Here is a 16,044-nt window from a genome sequence, read left to right as displayed (position 1 = left end):
GGCGGGGCGGACCGGGCCGTCACCTGGAGCTGGAGGCGTCGGGGAGGGGGGCTCCGCACGCACGGTCCGGGCGCCCCTTCCCGCCGGCCGGAGAGCGCCGGGGCCCGCGGGCTCTCACCTGTCGGGGCCTCGGGGCGCTCCGGGGTGCGGGCCCCGTCGCCGGCTGGCTCCTCTCTCCTGGCTTCCCGGGGGCAGGGGGGCGGTCAGCGCGGCGGAGCTGCGGACATGTACGGGCCACCGGAAGAGGGGCCGCGCCCCGGCTGTGCAGGAGCGGCCGCCTGCAGCCGCGTCGCGAAGCCACCACGACGGGGCCACGGCCTTCGCAGCAAACACGGCCTCCGCGGGGCGCCGCAGGGCGAGCGCCCGCGGGCAGGACCGCCCCGCACCTGGGGCCCGAAGCCCAGGCTCGGGAGCCCAGGTGTGGAGAGGCCTCCGGTGGGCGGACCCTCTGCCCGCCCTACCCAACCCCTAACACTGCTCCCCCCACCCCCCTGGTGCCACTCCCTTGCGGGGCGCCCACCCTGCTCCCCAGCGGTGCTGGCTGTCGACCTGCCCGCCAAGCCTCTGGGGAAAGGGCTGAGCGGGAGGGGGTGCAGCAGGCAGGGCTGGGCCAGGCAAACCAGTAGAGCCAGTGTGACAGAGCTGGCTGGGATGGGGCCCTGGGCGTGGGTGTGAGTCAGCGGCCCCGGGCTGGGGAAATGCTGGGGAGGAGTCGGTCCCAAGCCTCCCTCCCACCTGCACTCAGGCTGCCCCTGCACCTCCTCCCCCAGTTGCGTCCCCAGGGCTCCAAAGGCTGGCCACGTGGGGTCTCCTTGGGCCCCTGCGGGCTGAGCAGCCGGACCCCCCAACCAGGGCGTCCCCAAGAGCCCTGCCCCACCTCAGGGCAGGCTGGCTCTTCCTACCACCCCATCTCAGTCCACAAAATGCCACCTGGACCTTTCAAGGTCCAGTTTCTTCCCCCGGCGCAGCCTGGCCCCCAGCAGGAGTCCACACGAGGGAGCGCCACAGACAAGCTTGGGCGCCCCAGGCTCCTCCGAGCACGCTGGCTGGGGGCTGAGGTGCTGAGCGCGGGCTGAGCCAGGGGCTCCCGTGGTAGTTGGGTTAGGATTGTCTGTGGCTGGGGAGCGTCTTGTCTGGATGGCCAGGGAGTCTGGGGAGGCGGCTCCTAGCCCTGTGGGCTGCAGCTGGAGTTTCCTGAGACCGGGGTGGACAGGGTGGGACAGGGGTGGTGGGGCACCGGTGCCCGCCCAGGGCAAGACCAGACTCATCGCTACACACACCCGGCGGTCTGGCTGCCGGGCGTCACCTCCTCCGGTTTCTCTCAGTCTCCCTCCCAGTCTGGCCAAAGAGGCCCGTGCCCATACAATCCTGTGCTGTGTCAGCCCGTCAGTCAGCCTTCACGCCGGGTGAGCCACCGCGCTGCCAAGTCCCTGTAAACTCTCTGGCGTGGCCCAGCCTGCGTGCAGAGTGGGGCTGTGAGGCCCACAGCTAGAGCCCAGGCCAGAGCCTCGGTGCTGTGGGCACCAGCCAAGGGGAAGGGCAGACACGAGGGGCTGCAGGAGCAGAGGGCCCACCGCCGTGGCCTCCCAGGGATGCCCTCTGAGCCCGCCTGATTGAGGCCGGCCAGCCGATGAGCCCGGGCCCCCGGGGAGCAGACACCTGGTAACACAGGCGCCAGGTCAGGGCCATGTCTGGCAGACGAAGTCGAGCTCGCAAATCCCGGGCCAGGAGGACGGGCAGGGCACAGAAGACCACGGGCCAGCAGGGCCCCGAGGCCGAGCCGCCGCCCCCTGCCCCTAGGGACCCTCGGGACGAGGCAGGGGTGGCCCCTGCGGGGCACGTGACCAGCAGCAAGCTGGCTGCCCGGGGACACCCCAGAGTGGCCAGACCAGAGCAGCCTCAGGTAGCCAATAAGCCGGAGAAGGCCATCGCTCTGGGGTCCGAGCCGGTGCCGGTCCCCGCTGCGGACGTGATAGGCTGCAGGGTGGACGGCCTCACGCCGGGCTGGGGCCCCGAGCCGCTGAGGCTCCGCGAGGTCCAGCTGTGCCTGGCCCAGGAGCAGCTGCTGCTGGAGGAGCAGCGGCGGCAGGTCCAGCTGCAGATGCAGCTGTGTCAGGAGGAGCAGGCCTGGGTGCAAGTGGAGGGGCTGGAGCTGGCCATGGCCTTGGAGCAACTGCGGTGCGAGGGCCTTGAGGCGCTTCGGACCCAGGACCCGGTAAGGCCTGGAGGGGGTGTGGAGGTGCGGGAGGGTCCGGACAAGCCCCGGGGGCGTGGTGACCCCGCGAGCCACCTACAGGTCCCGCAGGGCTCCAGGAGGCCGGAGCCCGGTGGATGTGCGCCGCGGCACACCTGTGGGCCCACTTTCATGTCTGCACAGTGAGGCTGGTGCCCACCACACAGGGCATGGCAAAGACCGCTGCACAGGAAGCCCTCTCGGGCTGGCCCAATGCTTGACAGGTAGAGGGAGCCCAAGGAGGGAGCTTGTCTAGGGAAACTGAGGCAGAGGTGTCTCTGCAGAGAACCCAGGCATCCTGGCCAGGTGGGCGGGGCGGGAGCTGCCCAGCACAGTGCTCGGAATGTGTGGGGTGAGGGCTGGGTCCAGGGCCCAGGTGGACAGTCAGCAGGTAGCAGAACTGAGGTCCGTCATCCCCCCTCCCTCCCCGACATTTTCCTGGCCCACCGGCCCAGCCTCCTGTCTACTGCAGAGCCTGTTCCTAGGGCTTGAGATGGCGGAAGCCACACGTGGCGCCTGATTCCTGGACAGGTCCTCATTCCTGGACAGCTGCCGCCTCAGATGAGGCTGGGGCTGTTTTGGGGAGCTAGGGGCTAACCTGGCTTGGCGTGGAGAGCAGTCGCCACCCTCCCTCCAGGTCTTGGGATCTGGGAGGCCTCTGGGGTCCAGGCCCACTCCAAGCAGAGGGGCTGCAGCAGAGCAACAGGGTGTGGGGCTCTCTTAGCAAGCACAGATCCCAGTACTGGGAGGACCCGGAGCCGCAGCCTGGAAGGTGCTGGCAGCTTAGCAAAGAACTCAGATGAGTGTCATGACGGAGAAGAAATGGGACTCAGAGAAGAAGAGTAACAATGGGTAGGGGTGGACATGGGAAGAGATGCCCTTCCTGGCCCATAGCAGGACCAGGAGGCCAAGGACAAGCTGTCACCTTTCAGCCTGGAAGTGGCTAAAGAGAGGATGGCCTGAGGGAGAGGCAGCAGACAAGAAAAAGCACAGGATAGCCTAGGTGGAGCAGAGGGTCAGAGTGGACCACATGCTTAGTCTGAGAATCCCCAACATGAACTCAAGCCCTGCCCTGTTTCAGAACCTATATTCAGTCCACACGGGCCTGCTTCCCATCTCCATGTGTCCTAAAGCCACGTTCCTCTGAACACTGTCCCCGGGACCCCAACCCCAGTCCCAGCCCCAGGGGTACAAGACTCAGGGTCAGGGTCTGGAATGGACATCTGAGCTCTGAGTTCTCAGTCCACCACACTCAAGCCTGACTCGGAGATCCCCTGAAGGCCATTCTCAGAGAGAAAGGTCTTCCCAGAAGTACTGTCCCTGGGTGGCCGCATAGCATGTATCACACGTCAGGGTCTGAGCAGGGTTGGAGGTCAGAGGGCTCACACTTACCAGCAGCGGCTCGGGTTGGCTCTGTGGAAGGACGTCTGCCACTTCCCTGGGGCAGCTTCGGGTCCCCCCTTCTTACTGCTCATCCTCCTGCGGGTGAGTAGGAAAGGTCAGGGAGGGTGTGGTCAGAGTGGCAGCGGCCGTAGGGGCAGCATCACACACTGGCTTGGACCTGCGTGGACGGACAGCAGGTGCCGAACTGGGGAACACAGGATCACCCCGACAGCACAGATTCCTGCCGGCTTCCTGGCCCACCCGCCTGCCCCTGGTTCTTGCGGGGGGGGGGGTGTGCCCAACAGCCTGAGTGGGAATGTTTGGCAAGAACATCTGGCCACAGCTTGTCCCCCTTGCCCTCATTCCCCTGGCCCCTCCACCCTGGCTCACCCATCCTCACCCCAGGGTCGATGTCGGGTACCCATCTCCCTGCTCCAAACCACTGGGCTGCCAGCTGGACCAGCTTCATCCTAAACACAAGCCTGAGCCAACCCTGCCTGGCTGAAGCCTCCCCAGCACCGCCACCAGACACTGACAAACACCCCCCCCCACCCCGCCCACACCGGGCATGCCCAACCCTCTCTCGTCTTGGCCTCAGCAGGTGGTGTTGTCAGGGCCTGGAAGCAACACCCCTCTCCCTAGTCCACTCAGCTGACCCCAGAATTCATTTCCTTGGGAGGCCAGCCCCAGGCGGTGGGTTCTGAGTAGGGATCTGAAGTGTTTGCGGGGGACGCTGGGGGGACCGAGGCACCGAGGGGCAGCTGAGGGCTTCCGTGTGTGTCTGTGCATGTGTGCACACACGCACACGGAAGGAGCATGTAGGGCTCAGAGTGCTTGCAGGGTCCCATGTCTGTGTGGGAGTCGGCAATGCAGGGTCCCCAGTTCGTGAGGGACTCTCAGTGCTCACGTAGTGTCCTGTAGGTTGCAGGGTTCTGTGGGGGTCAGTGCATGAGGGGCCCACCGTGCCTGCAGAGCGTCCTGTATGGGTGTAAGCTGGCATGTGTCCCAGTATGGCAGGCGCAGGACTCGGTGCGCTTGTAGGGTCCTGTATGGAGGCAGGGTTCTGTGTGCACGGGGGGTCCTATGTATGTGGGCGCTCTGTACATGCGGCATCCCTTGTGTGTGCAGGTCACTGCGTGCCTGTAGAGTCCCCTGTCCACAGGTGTGTGCAGAGGACCCCATGCAGTCAGGGTCTGTTACGCGTGAGCGTGGGCATGCCAGTGGGGTCCAATTATGTGGAGGGGGCTCGGTGCCGGGATCGGTCTGGGAGGGGACTGGTGTGGGGTGGTGTCCACACGTGTGGGAATGAAGGTCCCTTGGGTGCAGTGCTTTTCCTATACGTGTGTGGGGTCGGCGTGTGTCGGGGATCTGCGGTCGGGGTCCCTGTGTGCCCGGGGGGGTCCCAGGTACTTATGGGCGTCCGAGTATGCGGGCGTCTCTGTGCGGGCGTTGGGGTGGGGGACGTCCGGGTGTGGTGCGGGGCCCCTGTGCTCACAGGTCCCCAGGCCCTGCCCTGCCCGGGGCTCGGCACCGCCCCCACTGTCTCACCTGCTCCACCTGCCTTCCGCAGCCAGTAGGCGAGGCCAGAAGCGCCGCCCCCCGCGTGGGGCTGGCCCGTTTCCTAGCGACTGAGCCGGAACTTCGAGTCACCCTGACTTCCGGGGCGAGGGTTCAGGGGTCAGGCTCAGGGACTTTAAGCCTTCGGCGAACAGATGGGCGCCTGGGGGCGCGGGGCCCTGGAAGTCGGGGCCTCAGCGGTCTCCGGGGGTAGCGGGCCAGGGTCCCGGGTTGCGCCGCCGGGGGGCACGCCCGGGTCCGGGGCGCGGGCGGGGTCCGGGGGAGCCGGGGCACGGGCGGGGGTCCCGGGGGCGGCGGCGGCGGGCGGGCGGCTGGCGGAGGAATGCGGGCGCGCCGCGGGTGGGGCCGCTCCGCCCCCAGGTGCTGCCCGGACAGGCAGGCGGCGGGGACTGCGGGCGGGGCGGGGGCGGGAGCGTGAATCAGGCAGCGCGGCGGGCGGGCCGCGGCAGGGAGTGGCTGCCGGACCGACCGGACCGCGAGGCCGCTGGGCGGCGGTCGGCTCCTGCTACCCTTGTCCCGAGACCCCGCGCACCTGGCCAGGTAGGGCCCCCTCCCCGGGCTTCAGTTGGGCGGGGCGCGCGGGAGGGGGAGGCCGCGGCCGGGCCGGCGGGGTGGGGCGGGGTCGGCACCACCGGCGACCCCCCGCCGCGCGGCCTCACCTGGGCGGCCCGCCGGCCCGCACCTGGGCTGGGTCCTCGCAACCCAGAGCGGGGCGGTGGGAGCGCAAGCGCGGCCGCGTGCACGGGGGTCGGGCGGGTCTGCCCGAGCTGGGGGCGAGGGGGCGCCGCGGCCGCGTGTGCCGGTGTGGACGCGGGCGCCCTCGCTCGACGCCGGCCCAGGAGGAGCCGAGCGGGAATAGGCGCCGGGCCCGGGTCGAGCCAGCCCAGGCTGGCCCGACTTGCTCCCGCCCTCGCGGCCTAGCTGGAGTCCGGAGAGGGTGCCGGGCCTGGCCTGGACCCTTCCCTGGGGCGCCCCTTCTAGGCCGTCATGGCCTGGCCTGTGGGTGGCCCGAGTGGCCAGGGCTCGGTCCGGTTCCCTCCGTAGGGTGCAGGGAGAGCAGAAGGCGCCGATTCCCTGGCGCCCAAGTCCCTGGACTTGGGTGGGTGGATGGGACACCCGGCCCAGTCGGCCTAACTCCCTGGGGTTCAGTAACCCCATCCGGCCCTGCAGTACGCACCGGAAAACTGCAGCTCACCCACTTCCAGACCATGAGCCTCCCCTGCCGGGATCTCACCCCCATGCTCTTCCACTCAGCCTAATGCCTCTGTCTGCCTGGCGCAGGGTCCGTCCACCGCGTGCACTCGCCCCAGATCCTTCCCTCCGGATAAAACCCCAGGCCTGCCCTGTGGGAAAGACTTCCGGTGGAGGCCCCTGGTATGGGAGCCCCCTAGAGCCCTGAGGGCCGTGCCTGGAGGCTTTGTCGCTGTGTCAGAGGTCAGAGGTCAGCTGCCAAAGACCGTGATTCCTTCTGAGTCATCGGCCTGGGTGGGATAAGCGCCCCTCCCTCCCTTAGGGCCGGCATTTGGTAGGCAAATGTGAGAGGAGGCACGCTGCTGGCTTCTCCACAGCTGGCTGGGAGTGGCCACTGCCCAGTCCACAGTTCAGGGGTGTGCAGACCCATGAAAGGAAACAGGCAAAGGAATAAGGTCTTCGGGACCGTGGGTATAGCCGTGTGGGCCAGGGTAGGGCCACCTGGCGGGCTCACTGGACGGGTGCCCCTTTCTGACCAGTCCTGTCGGATGAGAAGTTTCCTTGCCCACCTGGGATCCCCTGTGCCCCAACTGCATGCAGCCTGGACAGTTCGTGTTGATTCCCTTCCCCAGTGACGTAGGAGGGGATGACCTCACTTCTAGCAGGTCTCCCCGGCTTGGGAAGCGGCACCTTCAAAGGCTGTCAGCGGGATAGTGCCCCCCACCCCAGTCACATACAGTTCGAGATCACACACACACCCTGCTTCCAGATACGGGGGTCCCCCGCAGTGTAAGGGGGGGTGGGAGGAATTGGGAAATTGGGATTGACACATAGACACTACTGATGCTACGTATAAAATAGACAACTGATGGGAACATATCGATAGCACAGGGAGCTCTACCTAACGCACTGTAGTGTCCTAACGCTACCTAACGCACTGTAGTGTAGTGGAAGGGATATATTTATACGTGTGGCTGATTCATTTTGCTGTGCAGTAGAAGCTAACACAATATAGTAAAGCAACTATACGCCAATAAAAATTAAATTAAAAGAGATACAGTGTGACCCCCCCCCCCACAAAATGGTGTCATCAGGTACAGGGTGAAAACCTAGTACAGGCAGGCCCACACCTCGTACCCGCGTGTGCTCAGCCTCGGTCTGGTCCTGGTACAACGAGGCCGTATGTAACCGGATACAGTCGGGATGGTGCCCCCTCTAAGGCATGGCAGACTAGCCTTTCCTCAGACACTCAGACAAGTAGCATCTCCGCCAGGCGTGACTGAATGACACGCGGGTATGCCCCATCCCCACCTCCATGTCACATTCAGTAGCCTGTCACCTCCCAGGGAAGGTAGGCAGGAGAGGTTCCCCAGGCCATCCTGACCCCCTAACTTTCTCAGGCAACAGTCTCCAGCGGGCATGGATCCCATCCAGTCAGCAGCGTCCAGCTGCACCTGCAGGGGGTGGGGGTGGGGGGGCAGTCCGGCAGAACCACCTCCCCAGCCAGGACCGATGTTCAGGAAGCCACAGGCTAGGCAGGGTTGGCTTCCAGCGGACCCTCCTTCCAGGCTAGGGGATGAGCATCCAGGCAGTTCAGGGGTCCTGGGGCGATGGGCCCTGGGAGCCAAATAAAGCCCCCACCTGGCCTTCCAGGACCAATGACCGCTTTTACCCAGGCCAGGCCCCCATGCGGCCCTTTGGAGGCAGGTGGGCTGGAGTGGAGCCCGTGGGCGTGGTTGATGTGAAGTTGGGGGGAGCAGTGAAGGTGGGGAGGCACCACCTTTAGAGCGCGGGACGAGCCCAGTGGCCACCGCAAAGGGCTCTGACTTCCTCCGGAGTGCGGCAGGGAGCCAGGCAGTGACCAGAAACTTGGAAAGGTTGCTGCTGCCACACAGGGCCGGGCTTGGCAGGGACAGGCCTCTAAGCTCCTGGCAGGATTACAGGCCTCGGGGAGGGCTGGTGCCCGGGGTGTGGCCCAGGCAGGTGTCTGAGATGGGATGGTGGACAGGGGTCGGGGTTCGGAGGGCTGAGAGGTCAGCGAGTGGATTGTGTGCTCAGAGTGTGTGGCCCTGTAGGGCAGGTGCAGGAGCCGCCAGGGTCTGTGGATGGGGCTTAACACTGCATCCCGGGACAAGCTCTGTGTCCTGGGCCAGGTGTGCTATCAGGCCAACCCTGACAGCTGCATTTAAAAAAAAAATGTTTTAATACAATGTTTAGAGGCTGCGCTCCATTTACAGTTACTACAAACTATTGGCTCTATCCCCCTGTTGCACAAGGCATCCTTGGGCCCGTCTTGCACCCGATACTTTGTACCTCCCCCTCCCCCATATCTGGGTCTGCTTCTTTATTACGTTCACTAGATTGTTGTGTTTCTTTTAGGTTCTACATACAAGTGATATCATACAGTATTTGTTTTTCTGTGATGTTTCACTTAGCATAATACCCTTCAAGTTCATCCACGTTGCTGCAAATGACAAAATTTCCTTCTTCTTTATGGCTGAGACAGGTGCATTTTACAGTGGAGGTAACAGGCCAGAGGCACAGGGAGCAGCCCAGGTTCCCCCGGCACTGGGGGCAGAGACACAGGCAGCGGCCCAGCTTGTCCAGCACGCACAGTGCCAGGGGCCACGAAAATGCATTCATGTCATAAAATCAGAAGAAAAAAGTAAATATAACAGTAAAGGCTGGATTATATTTTCTTTGTTCCAACTATCATATCATTAGTGTTTTCTTGTTTTTAATGGAGGAAGGGGTCCACAAGGCCATAAAGTAACCTGAGTGGGTTTTGTGTGGAGCCAGAGCCCCTGGCAGGAAGCTGGGGCACCAGATGCTCCCTGGCTCCTGGTGAAAGCAGGGGCCTGGCTGGTACGGCCAGAGCGGCGAGAGACAGCTGGGGTGCCTGTGTCGGGGCATTCTTCTGATGTTCCCCCAGCTAGGGGGCATGCTAGGTTCTGGGGCTGCCCTGGAAGACCTCCAGGCACGGGCTGAACTCCACAGCCCACGCAAGGTCACTGACAGCCCCTTCTATGATGTGTGTCCGCATGTGTGTGGGGGGGGGCCCAGAGCCCCTGCCTCTGTAACATGTCTTCCTGCCCTTCCCCCAGGTCCCTGGCCCCGCCATGGCCCGTCGCTCCCAGAGCTCCTCGCAGGGGGATAACCCACTGGCACCCGGGTACCTGCCACCCCACTACAAAGAATATTACCGCCTAGCAGTGGATGCACTGGCTGAGGGCGGGCCGGAGGCCTATAGCAGCTTCCTAGCGTCCGAGGGGGCACCTGCCTTCCTGTGCCCTGAGGAGCTGGAGCACGTGAGCCGCCACCTGCGGGCCCCACAGCACGTTGCCCTCGAGCCCCCCGAAAGCAGCCCTCCCAACATGGACTTCGATGGCTCCTCGGGCACCTACTGGCCTGTGAACTCAGACCAGGCAGTGCCTGAACTCGACCTGGGCTGGCCCCTGACCTTCGGCTTCCAGGGCACTGAGGTTACCACACTGGTGCAGCCGCCGCCACCTGACAGCCCCTGCATCAAGGATGAGGCTCGAAGGATGATCCGCTCTGCCCAGCAGGTGTGCTGTCACAGGCTCAGCAGGCAGTGGGGAAGGGCAGCCTGAGCTGGACCGTGAAGCATGAATAGGAGTGTGAGGGTGAAGGAGAAATACCAGCATGCCCAGCTTAGGGGGCAAGGGCGGGGCCAGGGCTGGCTGGCTAGGCGTCTCCAGGCTTCGAGCTGTGATGAGGGTTCCCTGGCAGACTTTTTCCCGGGTCATCAGGGGTTTGGTTATTTCAAGCTGCAGACTGCACAGGTTTGCTTGCCCAGGGTCATGGCCAGTGCCCAGAAACTCAGGGGCTCTGGGATGGTTGGGGTCCCTCCTTGCCTGGCTTTACTGTTGAGAGAATTCTCTCTAGTCCTGCCCTTGACCTAGCTGACAGCTTCTTACCCCTGTGCCCTCAGCACCCCAAACAGTTGGCAAATAGCAAAGGGAGGCTGTTAAACCATGGACCCTAAGGCAGCAGGTTCAGACACTAAGAACCCCTGCCTCTGCCTCTGCCCCCCGCCCCCGCCCCGGGGCAACCCTCTCCCAGGGGCAGAAATGGAGCCTCGGGCTCAGCCCTGATACCTGCCCTGGGGTCCTGGGAGCTCAGCCGTCTGTAAGGCAGGGGTGTTTGGGGGGCTTCATCTGCCTTGCCCCCTGTGCCATCAGGGCTCTGCCCTGGGCTGAACACCCACCCCTAGCTGGAGGACAGCCCGCCCCCAGTAGGCTGCAGGCCCTGTGCCTGCCTCAGGCTCCATCATAGGCCACCTAGCAGACCAGCAGCCCATATCCCCTCTGACAGCCCCCTCCCTTCTGACCCCCATTCCATGACAGGGCCCCACTCTCCCCTGGGATGAGCTAGTGGCCATTGTTGGCATCCAGAGACAACCTGCCCTGGGGGCGGGGGCGTGGAGGTATGGCTAGAGAATGGTGGGGACCGTGGAGGGGTCTGTCCTCCGTCCCTGATTCGACCCCCCCGCAGGTGGTGGCCGTGGTGATGGACATGTTCACCGACGTGGACCTTCTCAGTGAAGTGCTGGAGGCCGCTGCGCGCCGCGTGCCGGTCTACATCCTCCTAGATGAGGTGAACGCGCAGCACTTCCTGGACATGGCTGACAAATGCCACATCAACCTGCACCACGTGGACGTGAGTGACCGGAGGGGGGGAGGGGATGGCTGGGAGGGAAGGGGTAAGATCCCTCTTCAGAGACATGACGCCTCTCCTGCCCCAGTTCCTACGCGTGCGCACTGTGGCGGGCCCCACCTACTACTGCCGTACCGGGAAGTCCTTCAAGGGCCACGTGAAGGAGAAGTTCCTCCTAGTGGATTGTGCCGTGGTGATGAGCGGGAGCTACAGGTGCGCGCAGCCCCGTTGCCCTCCCCCAGCCCCTCCCCATTAAAGGGCCTCCTCTCCCGAAGCCCTCCTCCTGGAGCCCCTGACACAGCTCCAGCCGGTCCTGCCCCAGCCTGGCCTGGGTCATTACTCGGCCCCGCCCCTTCCCTCTAACCCGGGCCCCGCCCTTTCCCCCCCCCCCCCCCCCCCGACTGGTCTCGCCCCCTCCCTCTGACTGGCCCCACCCTACTCCCAGCTTTATGTGGTCCTTCGAGAAGATCCACCGGAGTCTGGCACACGTGTTCCAGGGCGAGCTGGTCTCCAGCTTCGATGAGGAATTCCGCATCCTCTTCGCACAGTCCGAGCCGCTGGTACCCTCCGCCGGGGCGCTAGCTCGCATGGACGCCTACGCCCTGGCTCCATACGCGGGGGCTGGGCCCCTCATGGGTGGCCAGGTGACCGGGGCGTTGACCCCTTTCTCCTTACCCAAACGAGCCCACCTCCTGTTCCCACCGCCTCGGGAAGAAGGCCTGGGCTTCCCCTCATTCCTTGACCCCGACCGCCACTTCCTGTCGGCCCTCCGTCGAGAGGAGTCACTGCGGATGCCGGGGGGCGCCCTGGAGCCGCACACGGGGCTGTGGCCACTGTCGCGGCATCTGGACACCGAGGCCGGACCAGGCGGGGAGCTCTTGGGCCCGCGGGGCTTCTTTCAGGCACGGCACCAAGAGATGGACGCCTTCAAAAGGCACAGCTACGCGGCCGCCGACGGCACGGGAGCCGTGGAGAATTTCGCTGCCGCGCGACAGGTGTCACGGCAGACATTCCTCGGCTACGGTGATGACTTACGCTTCCAGACCAGCCACTTCCACCGCGACCAGCTCTACCAGCAGCACTACCAGTGGGATCCGCAGCTTGCCCCAGCGCGCCCACAGGGCCCGTTCGAGAAGCTGCGCGCTGGCTGCCCTGGCTTCGCGGACCATGACGACTTCACGCTGGGCGCCGGGCAGCGCTTTCCGGAGCTCGGCCCGGACGGACACCAGCGGCTGGACTACGTGCCATCCAGTGCCTCACGGGAGGTGCGCCATGGCTCTGACCCTGCCTTCGGGCCCAGGCTCCGCGGTCTGGAACCGGCCGGGGCCCCATCTCCCAACCTGGGACAGCGCTTCCCTTGCCAAGCGGTGACGAGGCTAGGCCCAGAGACTGTGCCCAAGCCAGAGCCAGAGCGCAGAGGCCGGCCCGAGGGGCGGGCGGGACTGCGGCACTGGCGCCTCGCCTCCTACCTGAGCGGCTGTCACGGTGAGGATGCTGGCGACGAGGGCCTGCCCGCACCCATGGAGGCCGAGGCCTATGAAGACGACGTGTTGGTTTCTGGGGGCCGGGTGGCCGCCGGGGACCTGCTGACCTCGAGCTTCCGTGTGCCCACGTCCTTCCCGGGCTCCGGCAGCGGTGGTGGCGACAGCTCCGAGCCCGAGGGCCTGCAGGCCGGCCTGGCCAAGCAGGACACTTTCCGCTTGCGCCCGAACCCGCTGATCCAGCGCAGCTCGCGGCTGCGCTCCTCGCTCATCTTCAGCGCATCACAGGCGGAGGGCACAGGCGGAGCTGCTGCGGCCACCGCGGAGAAGGAGCAGGTGGTGAGCGAGATGCCGGCGTCCGGTGGCAAGGCCATGCGCTCTGCTGTCTCCACCAAGGTGGCCGAGCTCCTGGAGAAATACAAGGGCCCGACTCGAGACGCCGGCGGCATGGGGGCAGCAGTCACGGTCGCCAGCCACAGCAAGGCTATCCTGTCCCAGGCGTGGCGGGAGGAGGTGTCGGCACCTGGGGGCGGTGGGAGCGAGCACCGCAGCCTCGAAAGCTGCCTGCTAGACCTGCGCGACTCCTTCACGCAGCAGCTGCACCAGGAGGCCAAGCGGCAGCCGGGAGCCGCCGCTCTCACCGCCACGCAGCTGCTGGACACACTAGGTGGGAGCAGCGGCGGCACTGACCGGCTGCCTTCCTGCTTCCTCTCCACCCAGGGCCGCTCCACCTCCCCGCAAGGGCGGGACAGCCCCCCACCAGAGGGGCCTGGGGCGCACCAGCCGCCCCACTCTGAGCCAAAAGGGATCCCCACCTCAGCTTACCCCGAGCAGAAGGGAAGTCCCACTGCAGGGTTTCCCAGCTGCAGAGACAGGCCCACCACGGGATTTACCGAGCAGAAGGGGAGTCCCGCTTCTGCCTACCCTGAGCACAAGGGAAGCCCGGTGCCCCCGGTGCCCCCTGTGCCGGAGCACAGGGGCAGCCTCCCCCTCCCCTTCTCCGGGGAGTCTCCAAAGACCGGGCCCACAGAGGAGGCGCCTGGCGGCCCCATGGAGATCCTGCGCAGGGGATCTGCGCGGCTGCGGCAGCTGCTGAACCCCAAGGGTGAGCGGCGCGTGGAGGATGAGGGTAGCTTCCCGGTGCCACAGGAGAATGGGCAACCTGAGAGCCCCCGGCGGCCATCGCCAAGCCGGGCTGACAGCACCGACGCTGCCACAGGAGATGAGCGGGGCCCGCGGGGCTGCGTGGCCTCGGCCACGGCCAACGCCTTGTACAGCAGCAACCTGCGGGATGATACGAAAGCTATCCTGGAGCAGATCAGCGCCCACGGCCAGAAGCACCGCGGAGGCCCCGCGCCAACCCCGGCCCAGAGCAGCCCCGAGCTGGGCCACCCTCCAGCTGCCGGCGGCCGGGCCCCTGACATGTCCGACAAGGACGAATGTTCCGCCATCTGCCTCGCAGACCGCCTGGGGACCCAAGGCCGGCTGAACCGCACGCTGCCAGCCAGCGCAGCGGAGCGCGACCGCCTGCTGCACCGCATGGAGAGCATGCGCAAAGAGAAGCGCGTCTACAGCCGCTTCGAGGTCTTCTGCAAAAAGGAGGAGCCCGGGGGCCCGGGGGCCGGGGAGGGCCCGGCGGAGGACACCAGGGACAGCAAGGTGGGCAAGTTCATGCCCAAGCTCCTGGGTACGTTCAAAAGCAAGAAGTGAGTCTCCTGGCCCACCAGCCCAGGTCGGGGTGCCGGCATCACGGTCAGGCAGGACACCTGGTCCTCAGCCAAAGCCTTCGGAACCGGGCTGAGCACAGCCAGAGCTTGGCTCCGCTTGAGGCGCACCCGGTGGTCCTCCCTGCCTCTTGCCCCTTGGCCTCTCCTCCCTGGGGGCTCCAGCCCCTAGCTGCCCCCCGCCCTACTTCCCCAGTTCCCGCTCTTCTCACACCTCAGCCTCTGGACCCTCAGCGCCACCTGACCTGCGTCTGACTGCACCATTTCTTTGGGCTTCAGGTCCCCTTTGGATCACCTCAGGGACCCATCTCTCTGTGCCTCAGTCCCCCATCTTTCAGGGGGCCCGCCTCTGTGCCTCAGTCCCCCATTCTCTGGGGTCCTTGTGTCTCAGGGTGTCTGTGTCTCAGGGGTCCCCTCTGCTCGTGGCCTTCTGGCTGTGCTGCGGCCTCTCCTCTGTGCCTGGCAGCCCCGTCCTCTCTCAAGGCCTCCCCCCTTCCCAGGACCTGTCCTCCCCACCTGTATCCGTGGTCGCCGGGTTCACTTCCTGCCCTGCCCCTTTCCACCCTCCTGGCAGCTCTCCTGGCGGCCCATCCCTTCAGCGTGGGGTGGTGGCCCCCGAGGGGCTGCCCTGTGCAGGACTGTGGGTGCTGCCCTCACAAAGGTCCCTGGCAGACACATGTTCACAGGTGCCATCCCCAGCCATGCCGCAGAAAGGGGCTGGATGCGGAGCTCTTGTTCCATGAGGGCAGAGGACAAGGTGCAGTGGCACCTGAGCCCCAGCCCACTGCTCTGAGGGGTCTCCATGCCCCGTGAGGTGGGAGTGGTCCTTGCCCTGCAGGTGCCCAGCAGACCCCAACTCCACCCTGTTCTGCATTCCTTGCACCTTTGTCACCAAGCCCCCCAAAATCTGCCCCAGGCCCCCCCCTTAGCTTTCTTGTGTCTTTTCTTTTACCTCCGGACCGTAGATCTGGAGTGGCACATTTGGGCACCAGATGCTTAAAACCCCCCACAGTAGGTGCTAGTACTGGGAGATTAGCGTTTGCGCCATTTCTTTTTAAATAGGTGGTTTTTCTTTTTCTTTTTTTTTTTCAAGTATAAGGAACCCCAATTGCTCTGGCTGGGAAACGATGTAAGGAACCAGACTGCCGAGTGAGGCAGCGCTTCTGACCGCGTAGCTGGTAAACGGAGGGGAGGTGGGGTGGGGGACACCTGCTCCCTGGCGGCTCGCAGTCTGTTTACCAAAGCCACCACCCAGGTAGGCGTAACAGCAGAGACTTTGGTTCGAATGGGAAAGGTCACTGGGGAACCGGACAAGCTGGGGCATTTCTGGGCCTTCACGTGCTTGTTGAGGAGTTTGGTTTCACCTGGCCTGGTGCACAGCTGTTCTTAGCAGACCTGGCCGGGCCTATCGCTGAGGGAGGCCCTCGCAGGAAAGGGAGGTTCTGCCCAGGGAGAGGCCAGAGGCCCTCAGCGCCTGCCACCTGCGTCCTCCACGTCGTGCTCAATAAGACGTCTCCTCAAATATGATGCTGCACATTTTGGTGTTAATAAAACAAGGCACAAAATATTCCAGCATGTTCCCCAATGTGTGTGTGTGTGTGTGTGTGTGTGTATAATTATATGTGTACAATCACCCAGCTTTGTGCTGCAACCTGTAGCCTTATGACCTTCTCCGATTCCCTCTGGATGCGACCACCCATCCCTGTTGCGTGTACTAAAGGCCCCTCCCCCTCTACACTGCCATACCTCTACCCGCACCTTCTAACCAACACAGACC

The 16,044-nt window shown here is 64.9% G+C and overlaps 1 protein-coding gene and 1 long non-coding RNA gene across 35 annotated transcripts in view; one reads left to right on the top strand and one right to left on the bottom strand.

Annotated features, from left to right (window-relative positions):
- LOC109552684 (uncharacterized) overlaps nt 1-6,530 on the bottom strand; it is a 148,805-nt gene extending 142,275 nt beyond the window's left edge. For 13 of the 30 annotated variants that reach the window (XR_012327092.1, XR_012327091.1, XR_012327093.1 and 10 more), the window contains exons 1-2: nt 4,017-4,146; nt 119-3,712 (exon numbers count right to left, since the gene is read on the bottom strand). This is a non-coding gene — a long non-coding RNA (uncharacterized lncRNA). Of the gene's footprint in view, nt 1-118; nt 3,713-4,006; nt 4,147-5,164; nt 5,365-6,371 lie in introns of those variants that run through there. The other 17 variants (XR_012327074.1, XR_012327088.1, XR_012327079.1 and 14 more) reach the window with 17 other exon arrangements.
- FAM83H (family with sequence similarity 83 member H) lies at nt 1,688-15,852 on the top strand. 5 transcript variants are annotated; one of them, XM_073794291.1, is made up of 6 exons: nt 5,582-5,734; nt 8,892-9,392; nt 9,490-9,951; nt 10,901-11,065; nt 11,151-11,275; nt 11,508-15,852. In XM_073794291.1, the coding sequence occupies exons 2-6, from the start codon at nt 9,306-9,308 to the stop codon at nt 14,251-14,253; spliced, it is 3,585 nt and encodes a 1,194-aa protein (XP_073650392.1). In that variant the 5' UTR covers nt 5,582-5,734; nt 8,892-9,305; the 3' UTR covers nt 14,254-15,852. The 5 variants fall into 5 exon arrangements, with proteins under 5 accessions (XP_033698657.1, XP_073650392.1, XP_033698661.1 ...); XM_033842766.2 differs by lacking the exons at nt 5,582-5,734; nt 8,892-9,392 and adding an exon at nt 1,688-2,215; XM_033842770.2 differs by lacking the exon at nt 8,892-9,392.
- The last annotated feature ends 192 nt before the right edge of the window (nt 15,853-16,044 follow it).

The sequence above is a fragment of the Tursiops truncatus genome, chromosome 17 (genome assembly GCF_011762595.2).
Source record: "Tursiops truncatus isolate mTurTru1 chromosome 17, mTurTru1.mat.Y, whole genome shotgun sequence".
NCBI lineage: Eukaryota > Metazoa > Chordata > Mammalia > Artiodactyla > Delphinidae > Tursiops > Tursiops truncatus.
This window is presented reverse-complemented; position numbering and strand designations above follow the sequence as displayed.